Source organism: Phaenicophaeus curvirostris, chromosome 16, assembly GCF_032191515.1.
Source record: "Phaenicophaeus curvirostris isolate KB17595 chromosome 16, BPBGC_Pcur_1.0, whole genome shotgun sequence".
NCBI lineage: Eukaryota > Metazoa > Chordata > Aves > Cuculiformes > Cuculidae > Phaenicophaeus > Phaenicophaeus curvirostris.
This window is the reverse complement of record NC_091407.1, coordinates 16794558-16813970: the sequence shown is the minus strand read 5'-3', so window position 1 is coordinate 16813970 and position 19413 is coordinate 16794558. Positions and strand designations below refer to the sequence as shown.

At 60.5% G+C, this 19413-nt stretch overlaps 1 protein-coding gene across 1 annotated transcript; it reads right to left on the bottom strand.

Moving 5' to 3' along the window:
- Nucleotides 1-3653: 3653 nt before the first annotated feature.
- On the bottom strand, nt 3654-18346 carry FBXL16 (F-box and leucine rich repeat protein 16). The gene is made up of 6 exons (XM_069870165.1): nt 18317-18346; nt 8531-9241; nt 7225-7733; nt 6407-6491; nt 5029-5092; nt 3654-4235 (listed from the first exon to the last, which is right to left on the bottom strand). The coding sequence occupies exons 1-6, from the start codon at nt 18341-18343 to the stop codon at nt 4087-4089; spliced, it is 1545 nt and encodes a 514-aa protein (XP_069726266.1). The 5' UTR covers nt 18344-18346; the 3' UTR covers nt 3654-4086.
- Between the last annotated feature and the right edge of the window lie 1067 nt (nt 18347-19413).

Here is a 19413-nt window from a genome sequence, read left to right as displayed (position 1 = left end):
CCTCAGGGTCCCTTCTCAGCCCTCAGGCCCCCTCAGAGCCCCTCAGGACCTCCTTTCACCCCCCCCTTCCACCCCCCTCCTACCCCACAGACCCCTCAGGGTCCCCTCCCGCCCTTCAGGACCCTCAGGGAGCCACTTCAGCCCCTCTCACGGAGACCACAGTCCCCTCAGACCTCCCTCAGCCCCCTCAGACCTCCCTCAGCCCCCTCAGGGTCCCCTCCCAACCCTCAGGACCCCTTTCTACCCCTCCCTCCCCCCCCAAGGCTCTGTCCCAGCCTGCAGCCCATCAGGATCCCCTGCTGCCCCTCAGCCCCCTCTCAGGGGCCCCTCGGAGCCACCTCAGGCACCTCTCAGCCCCCTCCTCCCGCCCTCAGCCCCCTCCCCCTGCTGCCCAGCCCCCTCGGAGCCTCCTCAGACCCTGCTCCCGCCCCACCGCCCCCTCAGGGCCCTCTACCCGGCCCGCAGCCCCATCAGGGTCACTCCAGATCCCCCTCTAAGCCCTCTTTTCTCCCACCTCAGAGGGGCTCCCGGGGCCAGCTCGGACCCCGCAGCCGCAGCTCAGCTCGAGCGAGGCCGCCGACACGGAAACGCCGACACGGAAACGCCGCCAGGCCACGCCCCACAAGCCACGCCCACGGCCACAGACCGCACCCGCACGTCCCTATTCAGCCACGCCCCCAGGCCACGCCCCTTCCACGAACCCCTCGCGGCCACGCCCCTTCACGTACCACGCCCACCTCTCCACATACCACGCCCCTTCAAAAACCGTACCCTATTCTCAAGCCACGCCCCTATTTCATCAGACCTCGCCCACTCACCAGACCACGCCCCGTCACGCATCGCCTTCTGCTAGGCCCCGCCCCGCCCACCTTTGCAGGCCACGCCTATCACCCGCCCCTAACAAACAGGCCACGCCCCCTCACAGACACGGCCCTATTCAGCGCCCGCCCACAGACCACGCCCCTTCGCCAGACCACGCCCACATTCCCACAGGCCACGCCCCTTCAAGCAAACGCTTCATTCTCAAGCCATTTCCTCAGGCCACGCCTCATTCCTCAGACCACGCCCCCTTCACCAGGCCCCGCCCCAACAGCTGTCCAGCCCTGTTCAATGCCTTTATCAATGACCTGGATGAAGGCATCAAGTGCACCCTCAGCAAGTTTGCCGATGACACTGAGCTGGGTGGAAATGTGGATCTGCTGGAGGGTAGGGAGGCTCCAAAGGGATCTGAACAGGCTGGACCGCTGGGCTGAGACCAATGGCAGGAGGTTTAACAAGGCCAAATACCGGGTCCTGCACTTGGGGCACAACAACCCTGAGCAGCTCCAGACTAGGAGAAGTCTGGCTGGAAAGCTGCCTGGAGGAGAAGGACCTGGGGGTGTTGGTGGACAGCCAACTGAATAGGAGCCAGCAGTGGCCCAGGTGGCCAAGAAGGCCAATGGCATCTTGGCTTGGATCAGAAACGGCGTGGCCAGCAGGTCCAGGGAGGTTATTCTCCCTCTGGACTCGGCACTGGTGAGATCGCTCCTCGAATCCTGGGGTCAGTTCTGGGCCCCTCAGCACAAGAAGGATGTTGAGGCTCTGGAGCGAGTCCAGAGAAGAGCAACAAAGCTGGTGAGGGGGCTGGAGAACAGGCCTGATAAGGAACGGCTGAGAGAGCTGGGGGTGTTTAGCCTGGAGAAGAGGAGGCTGAGGGGAGACCTCATTGCTCTCTCCAACTACCTGAAAGGAGGTTGTGGAGAGGAGGGAGTTGGGTTCTTCTCCCAAGTGACAGGGGACAGGACAAGAGGGAGTGACCTTAAGCTCCACCAGGGGAGGTTTAGGCTGGACATTAGGAAAAAATTTTTCATGGAAAGGGTTATTGGGCACTGTCAGAGGCTGCCCAGGGAGGGGGTTGAGTCACCTTCCCTGGAGGAGTTTAAGGGACGGGTGGACGAGGTGCTGAGGGTCATGGTTTAGTGATTGATGGGAATGGTTGGACTCGATGATCTGGTGGGTCTCTTCCAACCTAATGATTCTACGATTCTATGATTCTGTGAACACCGATCGCCTCTGGCCAGGCCACGCCCCCCCAGCGACCGCTCTGCGAGACCCCGCCCCACCCCTAACGCTGCTCAGCGCCGACCACGCCCCTTTCTCTTAGACCACGCCCCCTCCAGTCAAACATATCACGTCGCCGCGGCCAGACCACGCCCCCCGAACAGGCCCCGCCCCTTCAGCCCCGCCTCCCTCCCATCAACACCCGCCCCCGGAACCAATGCGGGGGGCAGGGGAGTGAGGGTGCTCTGGGGGAGGTGGGGGTGCACTGGGGTGGAGGTGTAGGGAGGATATGGGGGTGCAAGGGGAATATGAGGGTGCACTGGGGGACATGGGGGTGCAGGGAGGATATGAGGGTGCACTGGGGGGGTGCAGGGGGGATATTGGGGTGCAGGGGGGATATGGGGTTGCAGGAGAAATATGGGGGTGCATTTGGGTGAGGATGCAGGGGGGATATGGGAATGCACTGGAGGAGATGGGGGTGCAGGAGGAATATGGAGGTGCACTGGGGGAGATGGGGGTGCACTGGAGTAGGGATGAAGAAGGAATGTGGGGGTGCACCCCAGCAGCGCCTCCCCTATCCCCAGCCCCCCTGCCAGTGCCGCGAGGCTCCTTGTGCCATTTTGGAGCCAGAAAGGGGCATTTTGGCCCAAGAAGGGGCGGAGGCGGTGGGTGGTGCAGCAGTTCCTTCCCGGCCGGTACAAAGGCAAAACAAACCAAAAGCGTGTCTGTATCCATGCCCATGTCTGTTGGTGCCCAGGTCCATGTCCGTGTCCATATCCGTTGGTGCCCACGTCCGTGTCCGTGCCCGTGCTCCTCCCGTGCCATGTGGGCAACCAATGTGGCAGCAGATGATGCCCAAGAGAATGGCCTCCGAGCCCCGTCCCATGCCGAGTCCCCACCAGCCCCTGGGACCCTTGCCTGGCTCAGCCCAGGGGTGACCTCGGTCCCCCAGTTGCCAACGGGGTGATGGCTTTCCAGTTGGAAGAGCGGTGGCAACGTATCCTGAGGTGCCACCTCCTGGACCTTTGCTCCGTGCCTCCTGGTGTCCCCACAGTGGCTTGGACTTGGCCAAGGATGTCCCATCCCAGCCGGATAGGTGATGCCTTGGGGTCAGCACCCCACTGGTCCCACGGAAACAGGGGTGCAGGGTGGTCCCCAGGATGAGGGGGGAAGCTTGTATGGAGACCATGGCTCCTGGGCCAGGATCTGGCCAGGGTGAAGCCAAATGGAGGGGCCAAGCAGGGGTTGTCACTTGTCACCATCCCCTCTGGGTACCCCGGAGTTGCCGTACCACGAGACTGAAGCAAGCGAGCATGCGAGGACGGTGGGTGGGTGGCCAGAGGAGAACATCCTGTGCACCAGGAGAAAGCACTTGGCCCCCCAAGGGCAGGGAAGGTGGTCTAGGGGGCGCACACATGATGGGGGGGAACAGCTTGGTGACCCGCTCCAGGGATGCAAGGGGACCCATCCAGCCTCCACTGCCACCCATGGGTGCCAAAAATAAGCATCATCCTCCCACCTATCCCCAGAAGGATCCTGTGGTCCCCAAGAGTATCCTTTGGTCCTTAGGAGCATCCTGTGGTCCCCAAGAGCATCCTGTGGTCCCCAAGAGAATCCTGTGGTCCCCAAGGAGCATCCTTTGATCCTCAGGAGCATCCTGTGGTTCCTAAGAGCATCCTTTGGTCCCCAAGAAGCATCCATGGCAGCAGGGCTGTGCGCCAACTCAGCGTCGGGGCAGGGGGAGCAGGATGTGGCCGGGGGAGGGTTACACCACCGTGTCCTTCCCAGTCTGTGTTTCCATCATATCCATTTGTCCATCTGGAAGGGGTTGGCAGGACACTGGGAGGAGGATGGGCGAGGGTGGAATTTACAGGGGAGGGTCCAGTGAGGGACAACGCTCTCCCCCATCTCCCCCCGGAGCCCCGTGTCCCTCAGGGGGCGTCAGTGTTGGGTTGGATGTGATCAACGGCATCTTTCGCATCCTCCAGCAGACGGAAAGAAATGGGGTGGGCAATGCTGGGGTGGGAGCGGGGTGGCCGGATCCTGCTACTCGATCACCATGCAGCACGGAAGGTGCTGGGAGAAGTACTTGAAGAGCTCTGGGGTGGCCCCGGGGCAGTTGGTGAGCTCCAGCTCCTCCAGCTCCTGCAGCTGCACCAGGCCCGACAGCCCCGTGGTGGTCAGCAAGGGGCAGCCTGCAAGGGGACAGGACACAGCATCACCCCAAAACTGCAGCGCTCCAAGAACCAGCACTCCCCCAAAAAACCCAGCACCTCCAAACCCAGCACCTGAACCCACCAGCATCGCAAGAAAATCAGCACCTAAACCCACCAGCATTCCCAAAAACCCAACATCCCAAACCCACCAGCATCTCCCAAACACCAGCATCTCAAAACCCCAGCACCCCGAAACCCAGCACCTAAATCCACCAGCATCCCAAACCTCCAGCACCCCAAAACACCAGCATTCACCCCAAACGCCAGCACCAAAACCCACCAGTGTCCCAAAAAAGCCGGCACCCAAACTAAGCAGCATCACGCAAAAGCCAGCACCCCAAAACACCATCATCCCCAAAGCCCAACACCCCAAAATTCCAGCATCTCCCCCAAACAGCACCCCAAGAACCAGCAACCAAATCCAGCAGCATCCCCTAAACACCAGCATCCCAAAAAATCCCAGCACCCTAAAACCTCAGCACCTCAAAACCTATCCCCCTAAAAACCAGCATCCTATAACCTCAGCACCCCAAAACCCAGCACCCCAAAACTCATCCTCCTATAAACCAGCATCCCCAAAATCACAGCACCCCAAACCCCAGCACCCCAAAAAAAAGCACCGGCAGAAGGCTGGGTGTGGGCTCCTGGTTGGCTCCGGGGATGCGGGAGCCACGCTGTGCTGGGGACGGGGACGCTGGCTGTCCCTGTCCCCAACCCTGTCCCCGTCCCCCTGGGGTCCCAGCCCCCATCTCGGGGTGCAAGGGGTGCTCACCAGCCAGCGAGAGGAGGCGCAGGCTCCCCATGCTCAGGAGGTGCTTCAGCCCAAAATCCTGCACCTGCAAAAAAGAACGGAGTGGGAGCAGGGGAAAGGAGGGCTCCACGGCGGTGGGGGCTCAGCATCGCCGGGGTGGGGAGCTGCGGGCTGGCCAGGGGACTGGATGCCTGGGCAGGGGGCAGGGACCTGGCGAAGGGTGCTGGGTGCAGGGGTAGGGAGCTGGGGAAGGGTGCCGGGTACCTGGGCAGGGTGCTGGGTGCTGAGGGAGGGTGCTGAGTGCTTGGGAAGGGTGCTGGGTGCAGGAGCAGGTTGCTGGGTGCTGGGTGCTGGGTGCAGGAGAAACATGCTGGGTACCTGGGCAGGGTGCAGGGACCTGGAGCAGGGTGCTGGGTGCAGGAGTAGGGAGCTGGGGAAGGGTGCTGGGTGCCTGGGTAGGGAGCCAGGTGCCTTAGCAGGAAGCTGGGGACCTGGGCAGGGGGATGGGTGCCACGGTGGAGTGCTGGGTGCCCAGGCAGAGAGCTGGGGTGCAAGAACCAGCACCCAAACCCACCAGCATCCCAAGAAAGCCAGCATCCCAAAACACCAGCTGGGTCCTGGGGTTGGGTGCAGGGACCTGGATGCAGGGGGAGGGAGCGTGCACAGGGTGCTGGGTGTCACGGTGGGGTGCTGGGTGTCACGGTGGGGTGCTGGGTGCTGGGGCAGGGAGCTGAGTGGGTTAGGATGCAGAGACCCGGGGCAGGGATTTGGGGAAGGGCATTAGGGCTGGAGCTGTGGATGGATGCAGGGAGCTGGGTGCAGGCAGAGAGCTGGGGCAGGAACCTGGCTGCAAGGGTAGGGAGCTGGGCAAGGGTGCTGGGTGCTTGGGCAGGGTGCTGGTGCGTGGGCAGGGTGCTGGGTGCAGGAGCAGGATGCTGGGTGCTGAGGCAGGGTGCTGGGTGCAGGAGAAGCATGCTGGGTACCTGGGCAGGGTGCTGGGTACCTGGGCAGGGTGCTGGGTGCCTGCATACGGTGCTGGGTGCTTGGGCAGGGTGTTGGGTGCCGGGGCAAGATGCAAGGACCTCGGGGAGGGATAGGGAGCTGGGGAAGGGTGCTGGGTGCCACGGTGGGGTGCTGGGGCAAGGTGGTAGAACCTGAGGCAAGGAGCTGGGTGAAGGGATAGGGAGTTGGAGAGGGTGCTGGGAGCCTGGGCAGGGTGCAGGTGCTGGGGCAGAGTGCTGGGGCTGAGTCCTGCTGAGCTCACAACTTCACCCCCATCCCTTCCCATGTCCCAGCACAGAGCTGTGGGGGCTCCAGGTGGCCTGGGCTGGGCACCCTGAGCTGGCGGAGCCTCTCTGCCCTCCCCTCTAGGATGGGCATAGCTGTGGTCCCCTCCTACCTGGCAGCACCAGCGCAGGTAGAGGCTCCGCAGGGACGACATGGTGGACAGGTAGCTGAGGCCAGTGTCGGTGATCCGCACACACCTGCCGGGGACACGGGGTGTAAGGGCACCCATGGGTGTCACAGAATAGAATCACAGCATGGTCTGGGTGGAAGGGACCTCAAAGCCCATCCAGTCCCACCCTCTGCCATGGGCAGGGACACCTCCCACTGGATCAGGGGCTCCAAGCCCCATCCAACCTGGCCTTGAACACCTCCAGGGATGGGGAAGCCACCCCTGCTCTGGGCAACCTGGGCCAGGGCCTCCCCACCCTCACAGCAAAACATTTCTCCCTAAGATCTCATCTCAATCTCCCTTCTTTCAGCTGAAAACCGTTTCCTCTCATCCTACCCCTGCACTCCCTGACCCAGAGCCCCTCCCCAGCTCCCCTGGAGCCCCTTTCAGTCCTGGAAGTGTCCCCAGACCATGGCCCCCACACTGCCCCCACTGCCTCCAGTCTGGCTCAGCATGGTGCGGCATGACATGGCTCAGCATTGTGCGACATGACAATGCATGGCATTGTGGAGCATAGCTTGACAGGGTGCAACATGGCATGGCACGGCACGGCTCAGGATAGCTCGGCATGGTCTGACATGGCACCGCGTCGGTGCACCATATCATAGCAAGGCACGGTGTGGCTCAGCATGGTGCACCATGGCATGGCATGGCTCAACATAGCTTGGCCCAGTGCAGCATAGCAAGGCATGTCACGGGATGGCACGGCACGGCATAGTGTGCCTTGGCACAGCCCAGCATGGCTCATCGCAGCCTCATACCTGTCAAGCACCAGCTCCTCCAGCTTGTGCAGGTCACAGGCGATGTACTCCAGGGCCATGTCGGTGATTCGTGGGCACCAGGAGAGGTCAAGGCTGCGCAGTTTCCGCAGGTTCTCGGCCACCAGCTCCACGCCGTCGTCTGTCACCTTGGAGCAGCCCGAGAGGCTGAGGACGCTCAGGTTGGGCAGGCTGTGGACCATGTTGACCACACCGTGGTTGGTGATCTCCCAGCAGGAGTTGAGGCGGAGGGTGTGGGTGGTGTAGCCTTGCTTGGCGGTGAAGTAGGCGAGCGCTGTGTCCGTCACGTGGTAGGCTTGCAGGTTGAGCTCAGTGAGGTTGGGCAGGAGCTGCGAGATGGCGGCGATGGCGTCGTCGGCCACATTGATGCAGTCGCTGACGCTCAGCGCTGTGATGCGAGCATTGAGGCTGGACCACAGCCCGGCCTCTGTGAAATCGTTGCAGCCTGACAGCTCCAGTCGCACCACTCCCTGCATCTGCTCCAGCATCACCTGCCAAGGAGCAGGAGGTCAGGGCATGGTGGGCACTGCCACCCATCCCACACAGCCCCCAGCCTGACTCCCTCTGGGCCCCACAGAGCTCTTCCCAAGCCCCCAGCCCTGTGTGGGTCCAAGCCTTCTCCCTGGCATCGGAGCAGTGCCCTGCTCTAGGACACACCAGCACTGGCAGGGAACGGGAAGGGACAGGCAGGGACCTCCAGCCACAGCTCCCTGGTGCTGTTGGTGGGGCAGCATTGATTCCCACTCCTAGCCTGGGTGCTGCTCAGGTAGGATGCAGCCATGGAGGAGCTGCTGCTATGTTTGGCCATGGTATGGGGCAGGGGACCTTGGTGGAGACCTTGCCTGACCCCATGCCAGACCATGAGTTGCCCCATTTCATTTTGACCCCAGTCCCCTGCCCAAGAGACTCCCTTTGCTGGGGAGCAGCCAGCCAGGCAGGGATGTCCTTGTCCCCCGAGCCCTGCACACCGCTCTCCACCACACCCACCAGCTTGGGTGCCACCTTGCCTGGCTTTGCCTTCCTGGCAACATCTGCTGGGAAGAACCCTTGTCCCCATCAGCATCCTCACCTCCTGCCTGAGAGGGCAGTGCAGGCTGCAGCCCATCCCACTGCCCAGACCACAGGAAGGGGCTCCTGATGCAGCCTGCACCCACGGGGTGGTCATGCTGCCCACCTTCTCCTTGCCTGTGGCCAGTGAAAGCTCTGCCCACATGTCCACAGAGCCACAGGGAAGGACCCACCACTGCCACATCTCCTGCAGCCCGGCCACCTCGCCAGGATCACCTACCTCCAACCCCGCATCTGTGATGGTTGACCTCTTAAGGCTCATGGATTTGACTCCCTTCTTGGAGAGGGGGTAGTTGTCAATGAACTCACAAATGTCCAGGTCAGAGACGCCCACGAGGCAGAAGCCGTCGAAGCCACGGACGGCAAAGCCCTGCAGGTTGACAAACTCCTTCTCGCCACCAGGCAGAATGTTGTAGAGCTCTTTGGTGTGCAGGACTGGTGTCAAGCCCACCCAGAACTTGGGTTGGTAGAGGACCCGTCGCCACGCCTTGCACACCTGTGCCAGCACACACTTCTCGCACGCCGAAAAGTACCAGAACAAGCGGTTGAGGATCTTCTCGTCCACTGCCAGCTGCCTTTCCGAGGGCGAGCCAGGCAGCCGCTCTGGCGAGGGCTGCTCTGAGCCTTCGCTTGTGTTCAGTCCCACCAAAGGAGCGTTGGGAGGGGAGGAGACACTGGCCAGAGTGGCCAAGGAGAGTGGGGAGGCCAGGCTGGGAATGGGCAGGTCGCTGCGGTGGGCTAAGGCTGGGCTGAGGATGGCAGGCACAGAGGAAGGCTGGCACAGGCGGTTCTTCATGGCAGGGGTGCCTTTGGTGATGCTGGCAGAGCCAAGGCCGTTGGGTTGCGTGGGGATCTTCACCAGTCCATTGCGGGGTAAACATGGGGGCTTGGTGTCACCGTTTCTCGGGTTCGACATCTTCCACAGGTCTCTCTGCAACACAGGGACACAGGCTGAGGGGCTGCTGGCCCCGCAGTGCTCGGGGAGGGTGGGCAGGGCTGGGGTTGTGATACCAGTGGGGAAGGAGACCCTGGGGGTCCTGGTGCAGGGAACAGGGTGGCACGGGGGATGAGGCAATGCAGGGTGGTGGGTGTTAGCTGCCAAGGAGACATGGCTGGGCAGAAAGCATGGCCCTCACACCCCACTGGGACAAGGAACAGCTAGGGGGTTGTCCCTGGATGTTCACGTCCCTCTCTGAGCCTGGGATCCAGCCTCCAGCAGGAGCAGGATTGGGATTGTGGAACCACAGACTGGTTTGGGTTGGAAGGGACATTAAAGTCCATCCAGGTCTCCCCCTGCCATAGGCAGGGACACCTCCCACTGGATCAGGTTGCTCAAAGCCTCATCCAACCTGGCCTTGAACACCTCCAGGGATGGGGCAGCCACCACTGCTCTGGGAAACCTGGGCCAGGGCTTCATCACCCTCAGCATAAACAATTTCTTCTCAAGATCTCAACTCCATCTCCCCTCTTTCAGCTGAAAACCATTCCCTCTCATCCTATCCCTGCCCTCCCTGATCCAGAGCCCCTCCCCAGCTTTTCTGGAGCCCCTTTCAGTACTGGAAGCTGCTCTAATGTCTCTTTGAAGACTTCTCCAGGCTGAACAACCCAAACTCTCTCAGCTCTTCCATCCCCCAACTGTTTTTGTGGAAGGAAGAGGAGGCAATGGTGGCAGCGCTGAGCTGCCCATGCTCACTCTGCCAGCCAGGCGCTCCGTGGTGAGCCCATGCCAGCCAGGAGCCTCACGGCATCCGGGCGGCACCCCAGCAAACGAGGTCAATAAATATTTCAGTGGCAGCGAGGCCGGCTTTCCAACAGCCCCACTGCACCCCACCATCCATTATTCAACACGTTTCCCTCTATAAATATGGAGGTGAATAATTGATGGGGGCTTGGCCCCCACCTCCTGCCCCAGCCAGTCCCTGGTGCAGGGCCCTGCCGATGCGCTGCTGGCTGTGCCCACACCCTGTTCACCAGGGCTGTGCCAAACCCTGCCGCATCTGAGGCTTGATGATCTAGTGGGTCCTTTCCAACCTAGTGATTCTATGATTCTATGATGGCTCCTGGCAGCCCCCGGGGGACCCAGCAAGGAGCTGGAGCCTGGGAAAGCAGCTTCCAGCCCAGGGACCAGCGGTCAACATGGTCCCTAAGCCCTAAGGCATGGCTGGCAAGTTCATCTGGTGGTAGCTGACAGGGCCTGAGATAGCTCCATCGCTATCTCCCCTCAGACAGAAGATAAAAGTGAAGGAATTATTTTAACCACTTGATCTGGGACAGAGATCTCCAGACCCTGAAGGAGGTCCATTCCAGCACCCAGTGATGCTCATGGAAGAGCCCAGGAGAGCAGGCAGCTGCTAGCAGCACAGCCCACAAACCCCACGGGGTGCACGGGGTGCGGCGACTCCTGGGGACACCCACCCTGGCAGGATGGGGTTGGTGGGACTTCATGAATACTCTCCAGCAGCGTGGAGGTGCCTGTGGATTGTCTGGCCCTGTGGCAGCAGCACTGTGAAAGCTGAGCCTCCGGGGATAAGCCTGGCTCTGTGTAGACAGCCTGGCGCCGCTCCCTGCTCGCATGCAGCCTCTGCTGCCTCTACTTACACTGCTCGACAGAGGAGCTGGGCCTCTAATGCTTGGACATGTGTTAAAATCGCTTGAAAGCAGGAGAAGAGGAAGAGAAAGAAGGAAGTAACTTAAAACCAGTGGCTCAGTGCTTGGCAGCAGTCTTGGAAGCAAACAGCACATGCACTGGAGCATCTGACACAGCCACACAGCACAAATCCAAACAGATAATTACCAGGCGGCACAGAAAGGCTGTTGCTCCAGCATGGAGCCCATAGCCAGAGCTGTTTGGCATGCTGGTTGCCCCTGGGGAGAGGGCAGGTGGTGGCAGAGGGGCAGCCCGGGGCTCTCGGAGCCCAAGGGGACAGTCACAGGAGGAGACAGATGCTGACGAGCCACCGGACTGAAATGCAGCCAGCGGGAGGTGTTGGCAATGGATACAACCAGCTCAGACCTTGGCTGGTCCCTGAGGCCAGGCTCAGAGGGGGGTTGTGAAATGGATTCAGCATCTTTCCCAGTCCTGCCTTGGAAAGCTGGGCCAGGTCCCCCATGCCCCGGGCACTGAGGCTGCCTGTTCAGCTCACAGAAAACCCAAACCATGAATGAGCTGGGAAGCCACTTCAGACGGAAAGATAGCCAGAGACTGAGGCCTCCTGGGCACAAGCAGGCTCCAGGAGGTGGCAGCAGGAGTCTGGGCAGGCAGGGGGATGTGCACAGCCACATCTCTCCAAGGAAATGGATAAGGAAGGATTTGGGGGTTCCCACCACTCTGAAAGGAGCAGGACTGTGCTTGGATGGAGGACACCAGGCTGGAGAGGGTGGGCTGTGGGCACAGACTGGGGAGGGGAGTGGGTCAGGTAACGACCCTGCCCTCCCCTATGACAGGAAAGCTCCTGCCAAGCAACACCCCCAGGCTCCCACAGCCTGGGGCGCAAGGCCACATTGCTCTGATGTACAAAGTACAAGTACCACATCCCATGGAGACCAGAGCTGCTGTGTGATGGGACACCCAGTGCATGCCCTACCCTGCCTCAGGCACTCCCTCTGACTCACTGGGACAGCAGAGGGATAGGGAAATATGAAGTCATCTGCCTTGAAGGTGTTAGTACAGAACCCCTCTGACATTCCAGTAGCTCCATGAGCACCTTCATATGCTTTCTGATCACCCCAAAGAAGCAGGAGAGCAGAGATTTGGCCTTTCCTCCTCTCCCCATCGTCTTTCTGTTTGCAGATTGCATGGTTGAAACAATTGCAACACCACCAGAAGGAAAGTTCAGCATCTGGTATGACTGTCCTTAATCTGGATCCCACAGGAAGGGCCCAGCATTGCAACCCTCCCCATAGCAGCCCCCCTGTGGTGTCATAGGCCACGTCCCATGGGGAAGCATCTGCCAGCAGTGGAGTGCCACTCCCAATCCACAGTGGGAGGAAACCTGACAAAAGCAAAGGGCAAAATCTTTTAGTCTCCCAAATTCACACCAAGGTGTACATTTCACAGGAAACGTCATTACCAGAGAAGTCGCTCCATTCACAAGGGTTTTGTCATCCACAATGAGCAATGATGCATCGGTGGGGGGCGGATTTGACGCAGGAAGGGAGAAGAAAGAAGGGGGTCTAAGAGCTTGTCATTACAAACATTACACAGGTAAAGAAGATGCTGGGAAGAATAGGACGAAAGCTGCCAGGAAGACAGAGCTTATCCAAGCTGATTGAGAGTTTACTGTCTCCATGTGGTAGTGACGTGGAATGAGGGCCTCAAGAGCTGGGAAGATCAGCCACCCTACTAGTGAGACATCGGTGAGACACTGGCACAGGTTGCCCAGGGAAGTTATGGATGCCCTTCCCTGGAAAAGTTCAAGGCCAGGCTGCATGGGGCCTTGAAGAGCCTGATGCAGTGGGACGTGTCCCTGCCCATGGCAAAAGAGAGTGGAACTACAGGATCCCTTCCAACCCAAACCGTTCTATGATTCTATGATTCTATGATTCTATGATTCTATGATTCTATGATTCTATGATTCTATGATTCTATGATTCTATGATTCTGTGTGGGTGTCTGCTGGGAGACCCCAGGCTGTGGCAGAGGAGTCAGACACCGGGTCAGACAGTCATCCAGCTATGGCTGGGCTCGAGGGTGAGCTCTGGGCCAGCTGGGATTGAAGACTACCAAGGAACCCTGGTCTGCCAGGCCCGGGAACCTGTCATCACCAGGTGTGGGAGCCACCTAGGATGGAGGCCTGCGCCGTTCAGCACCACGGACAGCGGCCAGTTCAGCACAAGGGACAGCGGCCCGGAGCCGTTCAGCACCGCGGACAGCGGCGCAGGCTCGTTCTCCCCGCCGCGCCCCTGCCCCACCGCGGCCCTGCCAGAAGCCGCTATTGCCCTGACACGTCCCCTTGAGGATCCCCTGTTGCCTCATCAGGTCCCTGGCAGGATTCAGTGTCCCTGGAAGGATCTACTGGGTCCCTGGCAGGGTTCAGAGTTGCCCCATTAGGTCCCTGCAAGGATACACTCTTGCCCCACCAGGCCCCTGGCAGGATTCACTGTGTCCCTGCCCAGATCTACTGTTGCACTGAAAGGTCTTTTTGAAGATCCAGTGTTGCCCCGTCAGAACCTTTTAAGAATCCAATATCGCCCTGCCGGGTCCCCATGAGGATCTACTGTTGCCCCACCAGGTCCCTGCTAGGATCCACAGTTGCCTCATTAGGTCAACGCAAGGATCCTGCAAGGATCGACTGTTGTTCCACCAGGTCACTATCAGGATCCACTGTTGCCCTGCTAGGATCCCACAAGGATCCATTGTTGCCCTGCCGGATCCCTGCCAAGATCCGCTGTGTCCCTGCCAGGATCCACTGTTGCCCTGAAAGGTCCCCATGAGGACGGACCCACTGTTTCCCCACCAGGTCCCTGCCAGGATCCACAGCAGCCCTGACAGCTCCCTGTGACATCCTACTGTCACCCCTTCCCGGTCCCTGCAGGCCCCTCTCCTGCCCCCACTCCCGACTCTGCCATGACGCCCTGTTCTTGCCCTGCCAGAATCCAAGGCTGCTGCAAAATGCTTTCTGTACAGCGTGCTTCAGCGGCAGAGCTGCTCAGCAGCAAGCAGCCATCGCTCACGGCTTCCTGCACACACACACACACCCCCACACACCCACACACACACACACAGACATGCCTGGACACACATACAACCACATCATCAGAGCCCCATGAGCTGCTGGATGCGCCTTGCATGAGCTCTGGTGCTCAGCTGCGCATACACGCACACACGCGCGCACACACGGAGATAAGTGCATGCACGCACGCACACACACACACACACACAGAGGGTTGCATCAGCTGAATTCATTAGTCCCATCTATTTTTACTAATGCAGCAAATCAAGTTGCTCTCCAGGCAGAGAAAACACACCCGAGACACGGGTGCTGTGGCACAGCACATGGCCAAGGCTTTTGTCCGACGTTCCTGAGAGCAATAGCTCCCCAGGCCTCCCTTGGCTAGATGTGACAACCCCAACCAGCAGCAATGCTAGGCACATCTTGCTTTGGTGAGGCTGAACCTGCAGACCGAAGGCCAGGGTGGTAATTAAAACATCTCATCCCTGAGACTGCCTTCCCCAGCAGCGCTGGGCGGTGTGCGAGCCGCCTCCTGCTCCAACACCATCCCTGGAGGGGTTTAAAAGACCAGCAGATGAAATGCTTAGGGAAATGACTTAGTAGTGGGCAGGTGTGGTTGGACTTGATGATCTCAAAGGTCTTTTCCAACCAAGCAAGTCTATGATTCTGACCCCAGCAGGTCAGACCACTGTCCATGGACATGGGTGCATGACCCTTCGAGGCCAAGGCCCCTCAGAGGGCTTGGGTCACCCTGGCAATGCAGAGGAGCCACAGAATGCCACAGAGGAGCTGCCAGCTCCTCCAGAGATGGAGAAGCAGTGGATGTGTTTGGGTAGGAAGATGTGCATCTGTGTCTGTGTGCACAGGTGTATCTGCATTCCTGCACTCACCTCTAAAACAAATCAGATGGAAAAGAGGCTTAGAGCACAGCTCCAAACTCAGTGCTACCTGTTCCCCTGCTGTACAAGCCAGGAATTCATGGTGGGGAAGGGTCTCACTACACTGCTCATCCCTACAGACCTGCCATTTATGTGATGTGAGACAGTAAACTCCTTCCTGAAGCCACCCTGAGAGCTTTTGGGGAGCCCAGAGGCTGAGAGCAGCTCTCCTGCTCCCTTGTCGGCTCCTAACGATGTCAAAGAGCTCATCTCACCTTGAGGTGAACAAAGAGGCTTAAGAGGGGCTGGGAAAACAGCTGGTTTGAGTCCTATCCCCACTCACTGCTGCTCTCGGTGCTGGATGGTGCTTGTGGTGAGGCAGCAGAGCCGTCACAACAGGAACTCCCTAGCACCACACTTCCCCAGGCCCCACAGCCTTTCCGAACAGCAAGAGCTGAGGCCGGGCTCTCCGGAGCATGTCCAGCCAGCCCAGGGAACAGGGGGAAATGCTGGCTGAGGTGCCAGTGCCAAGCTCTGCTCCAATCCCCACCACTTTCTATGTATCTTAGAGAACAGCTCGTGTCTAGGGGCACGCAGCTCCTGTTCCCCCAGCCCTCAGCACGGGGCAGCTGTGGGGAGGAGGCAGAGCTCCAGCATCTCAGGCCTGGACCGAAAAAATTTCCTTGCAACAGGCAGTAAGGTCCCGTTTGGCTGCCACAACACATCACGCGGTGACCTCCCTCCCTCCCTGTTACAGACAGCCTCACGTCCCCCGTTGGAGACTCCCCATTCTTGAGGAGCACAGGATGCACAGAGCAGGGCAGAGCTGGCTCACAACATTCTGCTCTGGGCCCACTTCATCCAACCTCCTCTGGTGACACTGGCCCTCCCCTCCGTGTATGCTCACGCTTCAGCCAAGCTTCAGCCTGCTCCCCATCTACCGAGGCAAGAAGAAGAGGAAGCAGCTCCTCTTCTGCCGGCTCCCACCTGGCCTGACTTCCCCTTGCTGCAAGCCCAGCCAGAGCCCAACCGATGGCACCAGCACATCACAGCCCCCTTCGCTCTTCTTGGACCCAGGAAGGGCTGAACAAAAATGTCAAGTCTCATGACGAGAGAGGAGCCAGGAGACCATGGACCACGGCTGCCCCTGAGACCTCTTGACCCCAGGTGCTGCTGGGTCTTCTTCAAATTCCTTCAAAGATGACCACATAAGCAGTGATGCTCTTTTTCCCCCTGGGCCTGGGGATCCAGCCAGGAGCCGGGGCCAGGGCAAGGAGGGTGAATGCCTGCCCAGCACAAGGTCCACCAGCACTGGGCCCATGGGATGCCGGGGCAGGCAGGCAGTGCTCACCAGTGAGACCCCTCACTGCAAGAAGTTGCATGGGCTAAATGCCAACACAGGCTCTAAACAGCCATTGGATGCACTCCTGGAAGCAAAGGCATGGGCCTGATCCTGCTCCCAGGACAGCCCCCTACTTCCCCCAGCCAGGAGCTGGGCACGGGTCATACTTCCAGCAAGAAGAAACACTGCAGAAATGGCTTCTGTCTACCTGCACCCTCCCTAAACACTCTCCTTACCAGCCCCAGCCCCTTCCTCCTTGTCGTCAGCCCCAGAGCACCTGGGGAATGTGTCCAGCCCCGTGCTGGGTGGGCAGAGGGTTGGTGGGGGTGGGATGCTGCCAAAGGAGCCCTGCTCACCCACACACTCCTCCCGCTCCCTCCCACAGCATCAGCAGCCACTCGTTGCCAGAATCCCCATTCCTTTCTCCCAGTGCTGCTCCATCTGCACAGCCACTTGGGGAGCAATAGGTGATGGCTTGGAGATGAGAGAAACCGAGGCACGGGCCGGGTGGCTTTGCCACAGAGCTGCCGGGCTCTGAGCCAGGCACGGCTTAAATCTGCAGGGTATGAAGGCAGGATCCTGCCCCCAAACTCAAAGGCCTTCCACTCCAGTCTCCCTTCTCCTGGTCACATCCCCGTGGGGTGGTCAACACGGAGGTGACCTCTCCAGAAGGGATGGAGTCACCCTTTCCCCCTGTTGCCTTCTCTGACGTGTCGCCCCAGCCTGAGTAAGGGTCTCTTCATCCCCAGGAGCGGGATCTGGGGAGGTGAGAGGTTCCTGGTGCAGGGGATGCTCATCCCACCACTGTGGACACGCTGGCACAGGGAGGAGAGCGAGCCCTGTGCCTGGTAAAGGGATCGATGTGGGGGAAGCCAGCTCGGGGAAAAATAGATATCTAGCTCATTAAAAATGGATGCTTGAGCGAGTCCTCCCCACTCCAAAGCCACCTCCCTCCCTCTTCCTGGTAGCCAGAGTGAAATCAGCACCCAGCTCTGAGAGGAGGGGAGATGCCAGCACGGCACCTGCTCTGCCTCCGGCTGTGAGCCGAGACCCATGGGTGCTGCCAACAGGCCCTGAGCCCTCTCGTGCCCCAGGCAGAGCATGGTCGCAGAGCAGAACCTGTGGCAGTGGCGTCCCTGCTACAGGGGCTGCCACACTTCAGCCTTTGCTGCCTGGGCACCGTCACATCCTACCAGCAACAAGAGCCTCAGCCCCTCAGCCTCGTGCCCCGCAGCACCCCAGGACCTCCACCCAGGTGAGGTCATGGGGGTCTGTGCCTTGCTGCTGCCATGACCCCGTGCCTCAGTTTCCCTTCCGCAGGGCTCATCCAGCCCACTCAGCCTCACACGCAGACGCTACTGCCCATCCCCATCTCCTGCCCCACCGAAACGAGCTGTTCCCAGCCCCAAGTCCCCATCCTGGGCTGCTGTGGGACCCACTGTGGAGTCAGCCCCCTCACCCCCACGCCAGCCAGAGCCTCCCCCTTCCTCCCTCCCCCGGGTGCCAGGATGGGGAGGTGGCTGCCCCTGTCCCCTCCCCAGCCCCAAGGAAAGCCCCACCGAGGTGTTAGGGTGTCAGAATCTTGGGGTGTTGGGGTGAAGACTTGAGGTGCCAACGGTCCCATGCTGCCACTGGGGAGGACAAGAGGCCGTTTGGGGGCTGGCAGCAGAAATGAGGGGGGGGCAAGTGGCATCCCTACCCCTCGATGACTCTGCCCCCTCTCCGATCCCCATCCCGCAGCATCCCTGGTACCCACCCCATCCCACGGCATCCCCGCATCCCCCAGTGCCCCCCGACCCCCCCCACCCCAGCGCCCCCCTGCTCCCCAACCCGGGGTGTCGAGGGGCGCAGCATCAACCCAGGGGGGTCACACCGACCACTCCCCTCGGCTGAGCTACCGGGAAAGGGAAGGGAAAGACGCGGGGGGAACCCGGGACCGGGAGCCCCGGGGCCGGGCTGGCTCCACCGCCGTTATATAACGCGGCTCCATGATGCGGGATGCGGCGGGGGGGTTGCAGCTCCGGTACCGGCGCCGTTACACCGGTTTTCCCGGCACCGGCACCGACCCCGGCACCGGCTTTGTGTCGCCAAGCGTTTTCCCGAGCGGCTCTTACCTCCGGCACCGTCTCCCCGGAGCTCATGCCATGTCTCGCGCTCGTCCGCTCTTCCTCGCAGGATTAAAAAAAGGAAAAAATAAATAATAAAAAAAACCCACACCGGGATGAAAACCGGGAACGCGCTCCCCCCTCCCCAAAGATAAAATCCCCGCTGGCAAAGGGGCCGGATCCTGCCCGGCCCCCGCCCCAGCCCCGCGAAACAACAGGAAAAATAAGCGGGGAGTTGAGAGGAGGGGGGGGAAAGGGGCCGGATCCGGATCCGGGGGGATGGAGAAGGGGGGTCCCTCCCGGGGAGCCTCTCGCACACGCACACGCGCGGTCGCAGCCCCCGCACACGCGGCCGAGGGAACCGGGACGGATCCCGGCGGGATGGGAGCAGAGGTGAGGGAGCGGGACACCGGGAGGCTGGGCGGGCGGAGAGAGCGGTGGGTGGAAGGATGAGGGATGGGGGATGGAGGGAGGGAGGGAAGAGGTGGAGGGAGAGGTGGAGGGGTGGGGGAGGATGGAGGGATGGAGAGGGAGAAGGAGGGATGAAAGGATGGAGGGATGGAGGGGGAGAAGGAGAGATAAAAGGATGGAGGGATGGAAGGGTAGGAGGAGGGATGAAAGGATGGAGGGATGGAGAGGGAGAAGGAGGGATGGAAGGGTGGAGGGATGGGAGAGGATGGGGGGATGGAGGGGGAGAAGGAGGGATGGAAGGATGGAGGGATGGGGAAGGATGGAGGGATGGAGGGGTAGAAGGAGGTATGAAAGGATGGAGAGGTAGAAGGAAGAATGGAGGGATGGAGGGGCGGATGGAGAGATGCAGGAAGAAATGGAGGGGTGAAAGGATGGAGAGGTAGAGGGAAGGGTGGAGGGGTGGATGGAAAAATTCAGGGATGGAGAGGTAGAAAGAGGGATGAAGGAGTAGATGAAGAGATTCGGGGGTGTAGGGGTGGATGGAGAGACGGAAGGATGGAGGAGTGGATGGTGAGAGATGGAAGGGTGGAGGGAGGGAGAGATGGAATAATGTAGGAGTATATGGAGGGATGTAGGGGAAGAAGGGATGGATAGAGAGAGGGATGGAGGGATAGATGGACAGGCAGCTGCTTGCT

What these genes read in the sequence shown, in the direction of transcription:
- FBXL16 (XM_069870165.1), bottom strand. Translation starts at nt 18,343, where the DNA reads ATGAGCTCCGGGGAGACGGTGCCGGAG. An exon ending in ACCTGCGCTGGTGCTGCCAG is followed by an intron (nt 5,093 to 6,406) that starts GTAGGAGGGGAC and finishes TCTTTTTTGCAG; the next exon opens with GTGCAGGATTTTGGGCTGAA. An exon ending in GCGCCTCCTCTCGCTGGCTG is followed by an intron (nt 4,236 to 5,028) that starts GTGAGCACCCCT and finishes GTCCCCTTGCAG; the next exon opens with GCTGCCCCTTGCTGACCACC.